The 16,918-nt window shown below is 46.5% G+C and overlaps 1 protein-coding gene across 11 annotated transcripts in view; it reads right to left on the bottom strand.

The window, feature by feature from the left end:
- Positions 1-16,918, bottom strand: part of dlg1b (discs large MAGUK scaffold protein 1b) — a 64,948-nt gene that overhangs the window by 43,917 nt on the left and 4,113 nt on the right. For 6 of the 11 annotated variants that reach the window (XM_026313704.1, XM_033325651.1, XM_026313706.1 and 3 more), the window contains exon 3: positions 11,771-11,934. In XM_026313704.1, the coding sequence (XP_026169489.1) occupies positions 11,771-11,934 (164 nt within the window). Of the gene's footprint in view, positions 1-9,028; positions 9,101-11,770; positions 11,935-16,918 lie in introns of all 11 variants that reach the window. The other 5 variants (XM_026313701.1, XM_033325650.1, XM_026313702.1 and 2 more) reach the window with 1 other exon arrangement.

The following is a 16,918-nucleotide window of genomic DNA, read 5'->3' as shown; positions in this document are numbered from 1 at the left end:
CCCTCTGAATCCTCCTGAACTCAGAGACCGACACCCTCTGAATCCTCCTGAACTCAGAGACCGAAAACCTCTGAATCCTCCTGATCTCAGAGACCGACACCCTCTGAATCCTCCTGAACTCAGAGACCGAAACTCTCTGAATCCTCCTGATCTCAGAGACCGAAAACCTCTGAATCCTCCTGAACTCAGAGACCGACACCCTCTGAATCCTCCTGAACTCAGAGACCGAAACCCTCTGAATCCTCCTGAACTCAGAGACAGAAAACCTCTGAATCCTCCTGAACTCAGAGACAGAAACCCTCTGAATCCTCCTGAACTCAGAGACCGACACCCTCTGAATCCTCCTGAACTCAGAGACCGAAACCCTCTGAATCCTCCTGAACTCAGAGACCGAAACCCTCTGAATCCTCCTGAACTCAGAGACCGAAACCCTCTGAATCCTCCTGAACTCAGAGACCGAAACCCTCTGAATCCTCCTGAACTCAGAGACCGAAACCCTCTGAATCCTCCTGAACTCAGAGACCGAAACCCTCTGAATCCTCCTGATCTCAGAGACCGAAACCCTCTGAATCCTCCAGATCTCAGAGACCGAAAACCTCTGAATCCTCCAGATCTCAGAGACCGAAACCCTCTGAATCCTCCAGATCTCAGAGACCGAAAACCTCTGAATCCTCCTGATCTCAGAGACCGAAAACCTCTGAATCCTCCTGAACTCAGAGACCGAAACCCTCTGAATCCTCCTGATCTCAGAGACAGAAAACCTCTGAATCCTCCTGAACTCAGAGACAGAAACCCTCTGAATCCTCCTGAACTCAAAGACCGAAACCCTCTGAATCCTCCTGAACTCAGAGACCGAAACCCTCTGAATCCTCCTGAACTCAGAGACCGAAACCCTCTGAACCCTCCTGATCTCAGAGACCGAAACCCTCTGAATCCTCCTGATCTCAGAGACAGAAACCCTCTGAATCCTCCTGGTGTAGCTGCACATCACTCAGACCAGGTTTAGAATCACAGTGACCCATCCTGGTCAGATAACCTGAAAGGAAAAGACGCAAGAAAAAAAAAAGGAAAAGAAGCAGAGGACTCGAGGAAACATGGGACACCCTTTCCTCAGATCCTTAATGTGCAGCATCCAATCACAAACTAATTTCTGACAGAGGGGCGTCTGTGACAGACGTATCCTCAGTTATAGCTCCTCGCTCCTCACAGCAGAAATAAGAACTTTGGGACGCCCTCGGTGGCCCGGAACAACCTCAGCTCAGCAGAGCAATAAAATCAGAGAACTGAGACTCAGCCACAATGTCTGAAAAGTCTGAGAAATGACAACTTCAGCAATTTGCAAATTCATACAACACTGCATAAGCAGGGTCTGAAATTAGCTCCACTGACGGGTGAACGTTCGTACATCACAGGGGCAATGAGATCAGCACCATCGGTTTTCAAAAGCTCCAACTGTTAATCTTGAGTTCAGCAAATATCAGTGTCAAACCCGACTGAGCTACAAACAACAGACATCAGGGTTAGAAAAGCAGCTCAGGTCGGTCTGATCAAATCCTGCTCAGACCAGCGCTGCAGCAGGAGCTGTTATTATACCAAAATGATGGTTCTGGGTTGGATTTAAGCCGGACACAAACACACAACAGGGTCAGGGCCTGTAATACTTCGTGCAGCAAAGTTATTAACTGACCTCTGACCTGCAGCCTTCAGCTCATTTGTTTCTGATCCAATCTGTTTGTCAGAGCTCATGATGACTGTAAACTGCTCACACTCGTGGTTCAGGACTGGAACTGGCACAGGTCACGTTCTGTCTTCTGACCCCAAAGAGCCTAAATCCACCAACAATCCTCCAACTGACAAATCTGCAGATTTAATCTATTTCTCATGAAGAACCTGGTGATCTAGAGAACTTCTACATTTACTTGGTTTCATTTTCCAGCACCTCCCCCTGTTATTGGTTTTCCTCTTTTTCAGGATGTAACATAATATAATTAAATGAAAAACATTAATATGAATGCTAAAATAAAAACCTCAATTAAATTGTGATAAAACTTTTTATAAGTGGTTAAAATAAATTACAAAATATAAATATGAGACAAAAGCGTAATAATTAGCTACTAAAATAAAATTCTAACACTAAGAAAACAGTCTGTGTTTGCAGCCTCCGTGTTGTGATCAGAGTCTTTTTGAAGCACATTTGAGAACCTGCAGCAGCGAGTAACAATAGAACCGCAGCACGACGCTCACTGGCACCTGACAACAGCTTGTTAATTTTAAGAGCTGAAAAGAAACCTGACCAACATTCCCATCAGCCCCTGCTTCTTTGTTTTTGGTCATTTTCTGGACAAACTACGGATTATCCCTTTAACTCCCAGCTGCTGCAGACGGGGTCGGCTGGTACTGCTGCCTCTGTGAGGACCCGCTTTAACCCAGCAGAGCGAGCACATTTCTGCACATGAGGACGGGCCGGCCGGTCCCCGTTATCACATGAGAGTTTAAAAAAACCCAGTGACGACACACTGAGGGACATTATTTCCATATATAGAGCCCCCAGCAACGTCACACTCAAAACGTATCCTCAGCATTTCTGTACTTCCTGTAATTTATCACCAACACACCTGTGATGCGCCGATATCGGCCGTGTTACCTGTCGGTGTGAAGGTTAAGACTTGGTGCTAAGGTAGAGTCAGGTTTAGGTTTCACAGGTTCTCCACCCAGGCTCAAGTCCTGGACTCAAAATGACGTCTAGTGAGGTGACTTGTTGACCTTCAATAATGTGTGTGGCTCTAAGAAGCACAGATGTAGCTAATCTGTGTTTGAGAGACAACCCCCTGCTGTGTGGGACATGAGCTGAGCCACGGAGCTGCAGCGTCACAGCGTCAGCAGGTGTAGGTGTGAACGTTAGCGTGAGTCCTGGGAAATACAGGTGTGGTCACTACAAAGAGAGACAAACACGTGTCACGGCTGTAATAGCTGCTCTGGTATTTGCTCATGGGTGTGTGTCTGTGGTCGGCTCAACGGAAGCCCAGCATTTCAGCCAGCGGGCCTTTCTTCACTGTATCTCTGAGACAGACACGCTACGACACTGAACCTGTAAACTGCACTGCACGACCGGCCCAAACACACCATGACTGTCTGACAGCAGGAAAACCGGAGGCCACGCTGATGAAAGAGGGAACAAAACAGTCAAACTCTCCCAGACATGAAAGATCAACGAAACATTTTTCAGTCTGGGTTCAGATGGATTTGATCTGTGTTACTGTATTGTTTTCAGAAAATGAGTGTAGCTCAAATCCACAGTGGAATAATCTCATGATTCTGTCACATGCTGTAACAAATTAAAGTTAACTGACTGAAATCCAGCATCATTAATGGGAATAATCACCTCCAGCAGGTGGGAGAGCTGGTTCTCTGATGTCTGTGCTGAGCGTCGTGACCAGCAGCAGCAGCAGCAGCAGCTGTATTTAGCTGCTGAGCTGACTGTCTGGTCCTGCTGAGTTAATAAGGAGCTGAAAATAGTCCCAGTGCTGAGGCACTGCCCTGCAAACACACGGTCTGCACCTGAGGCTCTAACACCTTGTCTGGGGGCAGGGGGGTATTAGCGCTGCAGGGAAAAGACAGACGCACCACAGAGGTCCCTGGTTCAAAACCCCAGAGGCGTCAACATCTGTCTGCTGAGTGAGTTTCTGACCGAAGTCTAAACTAACTGAAGTGTGATCATTAAACCACCACAGAAGAAGATGGGATGATGGAAAACCACACAGAAATCACGATGTGACATTTGTGTTAACTTGAGGAAGGTCACATCCTCCTCATCACTGCACACGCACAGCTGTTTCAGTCATCTCTTTCAATATCAGAACCCAATCACTGGGGTCAAAGGTCAGAGCCCTCAGAGCAGATCAGGGTGAGCAGGTCACTGACAGGGGACAGTCAGTCAATGTTAATGCAGCTGATAAATGAACAGACAGCGAACTGTTCTATTTTAGGCTTGGTTCTATTTTCTGTTTGTTCTGTTTTTATATTTTTAAACTAATTTGGGTTTAACTGTTGATGTTTCTGTGATTTTGTGGCAGCAAAAATAATTTCCCTTTTCAACTGAAGGTGAGACTTCAGAAGATAATGGGACAAGCAGGTATTTCTTCCAGGTGTTTATCCAACAGAAGATGTTCCACAATCTGAGCTACAGAATTAACTTGTGTACTAAGAGCAAAAGGTGTTAAAGGTGTTAGATCGTGAAGATCCCGTTCTCTCCATCACGTCCTGTGCTGGTAAAACGCTCTAATGAAACTAAGCTGGTGCTGTTTCAGGACACTCCTGCTCACACACCACAGAGAGCAGTGTGGTGTGAGGAGGAAATCACAGCTCAACACGCTGACACATTTTATCGCTTAACGCTGAGTAAAAAAGGTCACGTCATCGTTCTGCCGTCTCACAGTGCAGCTCCCGACCCGTTTGAAACATCACCGTCCAAGACACGGTTCTTTTTCTGGTTCAGAGCAGCTGTGTGATGACAGAACCCGCACACAGAACAAACAATTACAGTCTGTATGACACATACTGAGAACATTTGTTAATCGACTTACCAACGTGTCCTCCTGAACATTTACCACGTTTTCTTTTCTACCAAGCCAATATTTTCCAGACCTGAGAAAGCCGGCCACAGTTTGAGGTTTTCCAGGACTGCACTAAGCAGCAGCCTGGATCATACAAAGGCATAAGGTCATAGGTTCATATCCCCCAATGGGCCTGAACCTCAGTAACCTCAGTGAAGACACAAAGACGAGATGCAATCATAAGGAACATTTCCAGCTTTTTCTGGATGAACCAAGTGTCAGTGTGATGTTAGAAAAGGGGGAAGCTAAAGGGCAAAGTTCAAGACTCATTAACATCAAGCCGTTAATTTAGAGAACACAATCAGAAGGTAACCACAGTCTTATTACAAACACATACAGGTCTGAGGAGCTTCACAAACTACAGACAATTATCTGATCATTTATCTGATCAGCCACTATTGGTAATCAATACAAGCACTGACTGTAAACCACGGATCAAACTAAATAATTGGCGTCAGTCAAACAAACAAACGTTGGTTAATGTTGGTTAAGTCATATTTCTGTGACAAAAGGCTAAAAATGAGATAAATTAAGACTTTAATAAACTGACTATAGAGAAAACGCTCCACCAAACCCCCTTTAATAAATGTCCGATCTTAACTATTCATTCCTGTCTACAAAAACACACAAACTACAGAAGACAAGACAACATTTTTCACAACTGGACAGGTCTTTGTTTTAATTCGGCGCTGGTGAAAAAACCTTTATCTCCACATAAACTTCACCGCTTTAGTTCTTTCCACCAGCCTCCGCTGGCTAACCGCGCTATTTTAGCTGGAAACGACCACAGGAATGTGGCGCGAACCGCTACAAAAAGTAGGTTTTCTTCCTATACGAGCCCTTTTCTGTGGATCAGACCGACGCCGAATACAACAGCGAGTCAGAATTGATTAAGTCGATCATTTCTAGTCCTGGTGCAGGTAAATGTTAAAGACTTTTTCATCGGGCGTTACCTTTGTGGTGACAATGCAGATGCAGTCCATCGCTCCGAGCCGAGAGTGAAGCCCGCGAATATCAGCATCTCATCTCGCGCCGTCGCTCCGAAACCGCGGGTTTTCTTCATCAATAAACACGTTACATCCGCGCGCACACGCACCGACACTCACCGGTTAGCGGCGAGAGACCGCGTGCTCACCGGGGAGCCTCCTCCTCCTCCTCCTCCTCCGGTACCGGGGCTGAGCGGACCACCGAACCCCGCACCGAGGCTGCGTTCAGACGCTGTGGGAAATCTCAGAGCTCTGTGACTAATGGCCCTGTTATTTTAAAAAACAGTTTCATGTTTTAAGCTAAAAGCATTCTGCGATTTACTTCTTTTTTAAATTATGTCACAGCACTTCAGCTGTAAGTAGTTCAATTCTTATTTATCCAGTCTTGTTACTATTTAATGTACTTTTTCCACAGACATACAACCTAAAAACTAGATTTTCTATAGGCACTTGAAGGCAACACTTACAGGGGTGCCACACTCCAGGCCCTGGGGCCCTGGGGCCCCTGACTATTCCTGTCCTGATTGGCTGAACACACCTGACCCAGGTAATCAGGATGGAAAACAGTGGATGACTGGAGTTTGACGCCTGCTCTCTGCATGTAGCGCTGTGCAGTCCTACTGAACATCAGACCTCAAACTCATCACGGACACCAGTGAACATGTTCTGTTCCGGACTCAAACACTGCACCTTTAAAACACGCTAACTCCTCGTTATTACATGTGTGACTCAACGCCACATGGCTGAGGAGGAGGAGGAGGAGGAAGGAGGAGCGTGTGTGGCAGCCAGAGATAAAAGGTGTGTGGGCGACTGATAATCACAAGTATGAGTCTCTCACAGATCCATGAATGTCATGTTCGCAGTCGTGTGTCATGCCTGCATCTCGCCCAGGAAGTGATGTCAGCAGCGTTTCATGCAGAAAGAGTTAAATTTACAACCTTTAAAAAAATCACACTGAGCGTAATTTAAAGCCTGTGTCACTATACAGCGTCCCAGAGATGACGCAGACCACAATGACTACACATCATCACCTGTCAGTGACAGCTCCTACTGATGGTATTACATTGACCCGAAAGACGCAGGACAAAAGGATTAACCAACTGAAGGTTGGTTACACCTCACTGTTCCTGTCATTGTCCAGTAGATACCAAAGATTCAAAGATTCAAAGAATGAATGTGGCGTTAAACTGACGGGGCACTGGGCTGTACCGGGAGCAATGCATCCTGGGTGTTGTAGGATTATTTCACGTCCTTTTCACCGATTACTCCGGTCACAGGGCATTAAGAACATTTTTCCTGTTTGACACATGAAGAGTTGTATTATAGCGGGCCATGAACACAGCATATAAACATCTGCTCTAACTTTCTGAGTGAGTGCGTAAAGATAAAAACCCTCCTATTCACATGTGAGTGTAACTATGGCAGAGCAACGCCTGCATCTCTTACCATGAAGATAATCACTGGACTTAAACTGTGTTTACTGCAAACACAGGCAGAAAACATCATCTGTTACGATGGGACTTTGGCAGCCACAGACGTCCAGCCCATACAATCAGATGTGTGAGGTGTCGTTAACGTGGCACTGGGCTGTGCAGCTTTGTGCAGCATAAATAAATAAAAGGCCATTGCAGAAATATCTGTGTGTCACTTTATTTCGATTTCAGCCTGCAGGTACCACACGGATGATGTTTGTTTAAAAGAATTTGCATAAATGGGTCACGGACATGTAAAGTAATATGGTGCCAAAAAACCTGCAGGTACAAGCTGTAGCTGGTACAAATACTTCGAACTCTGACACCTGAGCATCAGAATATCTGTGTAACATTCAGGGGCCTCAGCTGAGGAACTGAAAACATGTAGAGGATTGTGAAGATGCAGGTCGACATGAGAACACATGAGAACAGGAACCTAAAGAGTCAAAGTATGACTGGAACCTGCACATAAACCAGAACTGAAATCCACATGAACCACCACCATGAAGGTCCTGAACACCAGTACAGCTCCAGCCTCTCTGAGTCACACTCTTCGTAATAAACCCTGCTGCAGACTAATGTATTTTCTGTTCTCTCATTGGTTCCTATTCCAGTCACTTCTGCTCATCTTACTACACAAAAGTCCTAGAAACACAAATAAAGGCACATATGACTGAAGGTGTCTCACGCTGCACAAACTTCCCACTGTTATTTTTAAAAGGTGGAGATGTTGAACTGACTGAACGTTACGGCTCGGGGAAGGTGAGGACTGACATATTTTATTATTAGTTTTATTGGAACTAGATGAGTCTAAATAAACGACTGGATCAATGTGGAAAAACTATTACTCATGTTGTGGCGTTTCTAAATCTGTAACTGAGCTTCAAGTGTTATCTCAGATCTGTTGTTCCTGGATCTGTCGGAGTTGATGGAGGCATTAGGTGTATTTCCTGTCTGTCTTTTAGAGAATTAAAACTACTATACAGCAGAAAAAAGACAATTGTCAACATAATTAATGTAATTTCACATCTATAACATTTAAAATCATAAACTTCTGTTATTAAAAATCAATCAATCAATATTTGCGGCCTTCTTTTGGGTTCTGCGATGATTCTTCCTGCAGTGACGTGATGTGGAACAAACTGTGGCTCTGCTCGGAGGACAGGAGCTGTACTGTGCAGACCCGACAACATCAACCAAAATGAATGAAACAATGAGCCATGAGCCCTGACCCCTGACCCCAACAGCAAACGGCCCCAACGTGTCGCTGAGTTTCTTCCGTTTGGCAGCAAACAAACACACGTCGTAGAACCAGAGGACGTCGTGCTGAGCAGCCAGAGCTGGACATAAACAGCCTGATCCGACTCTGCCCACGAGTTCTACACAACCGATCACACACCTTGTTTTCATTGGAATCAGACTCGATGCACAGTGGCAGACCTGGCAGACAGGTGAGAAGAGACCAATGTTTCTGCACACACACACTGAGAATTACAAAATGTAAATAATATTACGATCATGTTCGTCTCACATCATCATGTATCATCTGTTATTAAAAATCTGTGGTTCTACAGAGAAACCCGGAGTTCACAAACGCCTATTTATGAGCTAAAATTAAATTATCTATGAACCAGAATAAACTATTTCTGATTAATTATTCATTTGTTTGAAGAAGTTACTGTTAATTATCAGCGTCTTTCAGTTTTGAGTGTTAACGCACATCAAATATTCTCTGTTGCTGCTCAGACACAAATGATCTCGACTTCTTCTCTGGTTTCACCTCAGCCACACTGACGCTCCACATTTACACTGGAGCAAACTGCAGCGACACCTTGAGGCCGTCTGGGCAAACCTGAGCCCTGAGCCCGAACCCCCACCCCTCCGATGGATGGGACATGCGGCGAAGGTGGACGACACCGACACCCCCTCCCACCAACAGCAGGCGTCGAGTACTTACTTGTCCGTCATGGCCGGGCGAGCGTTTGGCCTGCGCCAACGTGTGCAGGATTTCGTTTAGGAGGGGGCAGTCCTACGAGTGACCGTGTGCGGTTACAACCAGGAAGAGAGGAAAGAGAGAGAAGGCGTTCAATGCAGGCGACACACCTGGCTCAAGCTGCTTCTGCTTTACATTCTGTGGTTTGATGGGAAATAGAGATTCACAGTTGGACATGCACCTTATTAAAAACTCTTACTGTTCTTACTGTGTGCTCCACATGTCCTCTTCCCAGGGCAGCGTGTTTTACTGCTCACAGTGAACGCACCACATTCACTGCTGCTTTAGTCTGGATTCTCTCTACAATCCAATGTTCGAATGACCTGTCGGTCTGTTGGTCTGTCAGTCGGTCAGTCTGGCCCCACAAGCAGCACAAACAAACAGAAAAGCAGCACACGTGTCCCGTGGTGACGACAAAAACCTGCTCACAGCAACAAGCTCTTCCTCAAGCAAAAAGCACAATGACGGGATCAGAAGACGTGAAATAAAAAGGTGCTTTAATGGGCAGTGCTTCTCCAGCATGTGTTCTCAAACAGCCACTTGGAAAGTCTCACTTCTTTTCCTCAGTGTCATCTCTGAGCATCCACAACATGTTTATCTTAGCAGGAGGAAACTGCTGGTCTGGCTCCATTACAGGAGGAAAATCACATCAGATAACTCTAAATTTAGGGTCTCAGTCAGACTCGGTGCTCACAGGAACACTTCAGGCTGGGCTATGATGCAGGACTCCTGGTTTCAACTTTAAAATATGAGTCAAATTTTAAAGTTGCACCTCCAGTCAAAGCATGTGATCAAACACAGCTAAATGCTGCTTTCATTAAACATCCCATAAGCTCCTGTCTTTAGGTTTTGGTAATGACTGAAATCAATAATCAATATTAGCAGAAGGTGGTTCTTTCAATTTGTACTGTCATCAGATATTAATAATGACAAAAAGACTGGATGCATGTTTGTTCTCCGACTGAGCTGTTTGGCAGCAAGGGCTGGTTTGTCATACGCCAAAGAAGGAAGCAGAGACTTTTGTTTTGAAGGAGTGCAGGAAGTTGAAACACGATGAGGAGCGAGTGCTGTGGTTGCACGTGGTTCTATGAGCTCTACAGTCCCTCTGAGCGTAATGAGTGAAACTTCACTGAGCAAACTGCAAAATATCATTTTCCAGCCTCTGTCCGACTGCTCATGAATAATCCTGCACATATTCTACGTGGCTGTAAACCCTCCAGGAGACTCAGGTTCATTCTTACTGAGACCACCTCACTGAACTCACATTAACAGCAGCTGATGGACGACAGCAGCAGACGACTCTAACCCTCAGCAACACGTTGAACTCTCTCTGTGAGCAGGGCGTTTATTTCTAAACTCCTGTCCTTTCCTCTTGTTCCTCACTGTTTTGTGAAGCACAGAGATGAAATTAATATCACAACAATTAATATCCTTCTCAGGCCTCAGATGTGGAGCAGAGCGAAGCGATGAGCCAGAGAAAGCAGCAGCAGCAGCTCAGCTGGGACAGGTAACTGAAGGGACAGGTAACTGATGGGACAGGTAACTGAAGGGACAGGTAACTGAAGGGACAGGCAACTGAAGGGACAGGTAACTGAAGGGACAGGCAACTGAAGGGACAGGCAACTGAAGGGACAGGCAACTGAAGGGACAGGTAACTGAAGGGACAGGTAACTGAAGGGACAGGTAACTGAAGGGACAGGTAACTGAAGGGACAGGTAACTGAAGGGACAGGCAACTGAAGGGACAGGCAACTGAAGGGACAGGCAACTGAAGGGACAGGCAACTGAAGGGACAGGCAACTGAAGGGACAGGCAACTGAAGGGACAGGTAACTGAAGGGACAGGTAACTGAAGGGACAGGCAACTGAAGGGACAGGTAACTGAAGGGACAGGTAACTGAAGGGACAGGCAACTGAAGGGACAGGTAACTGAAGGGACAGGTAACTGAAGGGACAGGTAACTGAAGGGACAGGCAACTGAAGGGACAGGCAACTGAAGGGACAGGCAACTGAAGGGACAGGTAACTGAAGGGACAGGTAACTGAAGGGACAGGTAACTGATGGGACAGGTAACTGAAGGGACAGGCAACTGAAGGGACAGGTAACTGAAGGGACAGGTAACTGAAGGGACAGGTAACTGAAGGGACAGGTAACTGATGGGACAGGTAACTGAAGGGACAGGTAACTGAAGGGACAGGCAACTGAAGGGACAGGTAACTGAAGGGACAGGTAACTGAAGGGACAGGTAACTGATGGGACAGGTAACTGAAGGGACAGGCAACTGAAGGGACAGGTAACTGAAGGGACAGGTAACTGAAGGGACAGGTAACTGATGGGACAGGTGTGGGTGACGGACAGTGGCTTCCTGAACTCATGTTCGTTTTTCCTCTTCACTGTTTGTCCGGACTCAGACTGGACTTGTGTCCAAAATCGTGACGGACAGGCAGAACCGGGCCAGTACGACCCAGACAGGTCTTATAACTTCACAACAATAATTTGATTTAGGTTTCCGCTGTGATAAATCAGGCGATGTTCGAGCTGTGTTGTTTGACTTTTCAGAATAAAAGCACCACATCATCCCTGAGCCTGACAGCTGGTCCGACTGACCCACAAAGCAGCTGTAAACATCTGGCTGTCACCTCGACACATTCTTAACCGTGTTTTGATCCATCTGAGCAGAGCGGCTCCAGACCCCGCTCTGGTCTTACCTCGATGCTGGTGCTAAGGCTGGGCAGGGTGTCCGAGGTCACCGTGGTGCTCTGAAGGCTGGAAAAGTCCCACAGGTTGACGGGCGCCGCGGGGTCCGTGCCCCTGGGAGACTCTGACCACCTCTGACTGTCCAATAAGGTCACTTCGTAGAATTCCTGGATGTCTGAGGCGCCAGAGGACAGAAACAGAGACACAGCGTTTATTAATGTATGTATCACAGATTTCTGACCACCTGCACAATAAACCACAGTACTGAGAATCAACAGTAGCTTGTAGTAGTCCTGGTACACACTGTATGTGGCAGTCCTGGTACACACTGTATGTGGCAGTCCTGGTACACACTGTATGTGGCAGTCCTGGTACACACTGTATGTGGCAGTCCTGGTACACACTGTATGTGGCAGTCCTGGTACACACTGCATGTGGCAGTCCTGGTACACACTGTATGTGGCAGTCCTGGTACACACTGTATGTGGCAGTCCTGGTACACACTGTATGTGGCAGTCCTGGTACACACTGTATGTGGCAGTCCTGGTACACACTGAAATGTTAGGGACTAAATAAAAGCAGCCGCTGTTGAAACCTGCTCAGGCCCAAGTTGTTTCTGAGCCTTTGGCCTCACAAAGGCCCCTGAAGCTCTGCCATCCACCTGAACCTTTGGAGAAGACGAGCGAGCTGAACAAACGTTAGAACATAAAACAGAAGCGTTTGATCATTTAACGATATATTTGTGATCAGTTCTGACACTGACACTGAATTGATCCACTTCAAGCTGAATTTGGAGGTTTCACACAGTTTGGTAAGAGATATTTATTATGTTTCTGATTTTTTCATCAGCTACTAAAGTACAATTATGAGAAACAACCTGCACTGGTTTATTAACCTCCACTCAGCAACAGCAGCAGGGTCACATGATCAAAGCGAAGAACGACTGACGACTCATAAATATCACGAACGTGTCCCGGCCTGAGTCGGTTCACATGAGGCCGACATTATAAAAAGCCTCCAGCAGCACATCCAGCAGGCTGCTTTATTTTTGGAGGGGAGCTTACGGAGAGCGCCGATCTAAAATAACCGAGGCTTTCTTTGGCCGCCGCCCGCCACAGATGTTTCCCCATAACCATCAGGTCACCACAACAGCCCCCCTTCATAGACCTGGCAGAGGAAAAACGTTAGAACCATTGAGGAACGATCACCGTGTTCCCGTCTGGATATCTGCTGTAGATTTGCTGTGTTAGCTCTAGGTCCTGGAGCACACCTGTACATCAGCTCAGCAGGCTTGATTCCTTCAGAATAAAAGCATGGAGCCACAGATCTAACCTTAAAAACTGTCTTTATGCCAACAAAACAAGGCACACACAAGTATTTTCAAACATTAACACTATATGTGCATGTTACTGAGAAAATGAATGCAAAGATCCATCTGTGGATTGTAAGAACCAATACTCAAAAACCTGCACTGGTCAACATTCACTGGGAGACACGTTGTGATTCTCAGCAGGTCTGAAGGAGAAAACTGTCGGAAATATTTAGTGGTACTGCAGAGGTTTCCTGCAGCTCGCCTCTTTCAAAGTAAAAGCCTGGGTGACAGCACAGCAGTGCCACGTGGAGCTGCTGCAGTAACTCCACTCTAACCTCTGTGCAGATCCAGCCCGGCTCGGTCCGGACTCCAGTCCTGCCACACACGAGTTAAAGCGTCGCATTTGCATCATGTATTTTCACTGCGCACTGGACCATAAGTGACTGGCACCAGCTGCTGAAAAACCACTTTACTAAGACTTTATCAGCAAAGCTCAAATCAGGAGTCAGTCATTACTATGTGAAAGTGTTTGATGGCTGAAAATAGCTCCAAATATCCACAGGAACTGATGTAAGTCCTAAAAATAAAGTCCCCCCTTTGTTTCCTTCTCATAATAACTGTTCAAATTCAGTTTTAGTCCCAGCAGTTTTGGTTCAGAGTGAACTACTAAAGAACTGTCCACAAACCTGGCTCCTCTCAGGATGAACTAATCACCAGCACAGACATTTAACTTGCACAATTAAAGACCAGAGTCTGCGGCATTGTCCGCCTGCAGAGGCAGGAAGCCACACAGAGCAGACACACAGTCCACACGGCTCTGGGTCTCCCACAGTCTGACTGAACTAAAGATCTGTCCTGTGGATGGCGCTACAGAGTCAATAAAATCATAAAAAAGGCTTTATCCTCTGGAGAACAAGAAAGAAATCAGGAAGTGCTCTGACCTTTTATTGTGAAAGGGAAAATTCTGGTGTAAATGTCACAAGATCATCAGGATCCACCTTCTGGAAACCAAACCAGCGACCCAGATTTTTACTTTGTTATTCCACCGACATAAAGAGATGATTCTGGAGGAGAATAAACTACAGTCGAGCAGCGTTTGTGGGACAGAGCAGAGTGAAGGCAGGTTTTTGTGTCCACTCATGTCTGAACAAAAGATTTTCTCAGTTTCTTTCTCTCACGACACAAACTCCTGAACACGTCCATGTTCTGACCCGCTCCAGCTGCACCTGCCGGGGCTAACACCACCATAATGACTAGGAATGATTAGATTTGGGAAGGTCCGGCAGAGAGCGGGCCAGTTGGCTCGTCCCCTGATTTACTGAAGCAGGTGCAAACCAGGTCGATTCAATGAAAACAGGCTCACTGGGCACAGGGAGAAACTAAAATACTCAGAACAAACCAGCAGCAGCCGGTTAAACAAAACGCTAAAGAGTCTGCAGGTCTGAGTGTCCTCAGGGGACGACCTTAAACACAGCACCGCATTGATGTCCAATAAAGACGGACCTCGGTGGAATTGTGGGAGCCTGTTAGAGATCGTTTTACAGTGAAAGCAGCGAGCTGTTTCCCAACTTAGAGTATGTTTGACAGCAGCCGCGCTGTTAACACTGAGGCTGAGTTACAGGCTGAGGGAGGCAGATCCAGCACTGAAGCTGGTTCCTCAGTACAAAAACAACTCTGCTCTGTTGGAAAGGACCAAATTTGGTTTTTTAGAAAGGCTCAGATTTTACAGCTGAAGTTTAATAATCAGCTTCATTAAGCACAAGTGTCAAACAGTATCAGACTGACCTGGACCTCTGGGTGCTGAGACTAAATGTAATTATACAAACTACATAGTCTTTCACACAGAAGGAGGTTTCTATCTGACACACAGGGACTGTCAGTGGCTGCTGGATGTGATGACACCAACACAACTAAAAAGGTGTTTCTGACTGAGGATCATCAGACCAGGAGACAACAGGAGACCTGGGAGACAGGAACCAGCCTCCTGAACAGAGAGACAGTCTGTGGCGTTAAACTGGTTCTGTTATTTCTCCACTTCAGCTTCAGACGGTGACGATGTAGTGATGCTGTTTCAGATCACTAACAGGCACTGGACTACAGCTGTGGCGTCCGTGTGTTCAGAAGGTGAAGCAGGTCTCGGTGCACACTGATCAGTTTATAATCAACCACGTCTTAGACCTCCACTACTGGCAAAACTAATGTGCCAACACTGGTCAAACTGGAACATTTACAGCTCAGACTGATCACTGAGTCACTAACAGCCGTGACACTGTCCCTGATCAAAACAGCCGGTAAAATGACCAGGCTGCAAATCAAACCCTAAAGGAAGCCTGGAGACTGAGAGGAAGAGGAGGGCACAGGGTCCAAGGCAGAGTTGTTTAAAAGCAACAAACAGCTGCAGCCTGTGGGCACCAGAGGCAAAACACAACACAACCTGTGTATTAATACACACACAGTGTGGGGTCATACAGCACATGCTCATTTGCTGCTTTTACCAAAACACACAGAACAAAGAAGCAGCAAACAAATGAAGGAGTGGTTGAGATTAGAGCCAGGACTCGGACCTAGGACCCCCCCTGAGGTCAGGAGAGGATACACAGTCAACAGACAGCTGCAGTACTGACTGCAGCTGAAACTACCTGGTCTCTTCACCAGTTCTGTTCCTCTACAAGATTAAACATGTAAATCCTGGCAAGTGTTGGAACGTGGATGTTTTCGCTTTTGATGGCGCTAAAGTGAAACCCGGTCCTGAAAGGAGACCCGGGCATGACGGCACAAGTTAAATGTGCAGCTGTTTGAAAAGCCGATGCAGAGGTAAAGCCTGGAGACTTTAATGACTGTGGGTATTCCCACCCAGAGGCCAAAGACAGAGCTGCACGTCCCACTGAACAATCAAAGACCAGTCGGATTCAGGAGAATGAAGCAAAGGGCCGGTTATTTACTGGCTGTCTACAAACACTTAGTCCCTGATTCCTGTCAGGCGCACAGTGGCCTTTGGAAGTTCAGGAATTGTCCTGGTCTCAGCTCACGAGGTCAGACACAACACAGCCTGTGCAGACTATCAGGACGCCATGCGAGGTGCTGTGGGGTTCGGCTGTTTACGCCGAGAGAAAGAGGAAACTCCAGGACTGATGAGTCAGAGGAGGAGTGTTAGAAAAGGGAGAGGTTTTTCCTCCTGACGCTGAAAACTGTGCACAAACATCTGATTTATTGAAGCAGCAGCTCCCGGGGATGATGAGGAAAGTAGTGACACACTTCTATAAATACAGAAACTCAACCTGCTTCTGTTTTATTCGCCGCCCTAGTTTTGACCCTCGACCTTTGATGTGCGGAGTCCAGACACGCAGCAATTAGCAGAAGAACAGAAATTGAATCTTTATGGCTCCAAACTAGATGCTGATTTATGAAATTGAAAAGAATCAACGTCCACCATCTGTTTCTGAGGAATCAGGCCAGTGCCGACTGAAAGAGCAAGAAGAAAAACATAAAGTGAAGCACACAGCTCTCTGTAAATCAGCGGCGGTGGGGGGGTGGGATTATGGACTGGGGGTAATCGTCGTGTCCACAGAGGGATTACACTGTGCTGGGCCTGCTGCAGACATCTCTTTTTGGGGGCTTGGCAGAATCTATTTTTCATCAGCGACACTCAGACACTGGGACGTCAGGGTGAGCGTTACAAACACACCGAGACAGAGACGCAGTGTGTTCACGCTGAAGTAGCTCGATAACAACCTTACAGAACCTTACAGAACCATACAGAACCATACAGAACCTTACCAGCCTGCTGTGAAAACATCAACATTTAACATGCACAACAGAACACGTTCAAATGTGCTGCCTCTAAATC

This window comes from Mastacembelus armatus, chromosome 17, assembly GCF_900324485.2.
Source record: "Mastacembelus armatus chromosome 17, fMasArm1.2, whole genome shotgun sequence".
Taxonomy (NCBI): Eukaryota; Metazoa; Chordata; class Actinopteri; order Synbranchiformes; family Mastacembelidae; genus Mastacembelus; species Mastacembelus armatus.
This window is presented reverse-complemented; position numbering and strand designations above follow the sequence as displayed.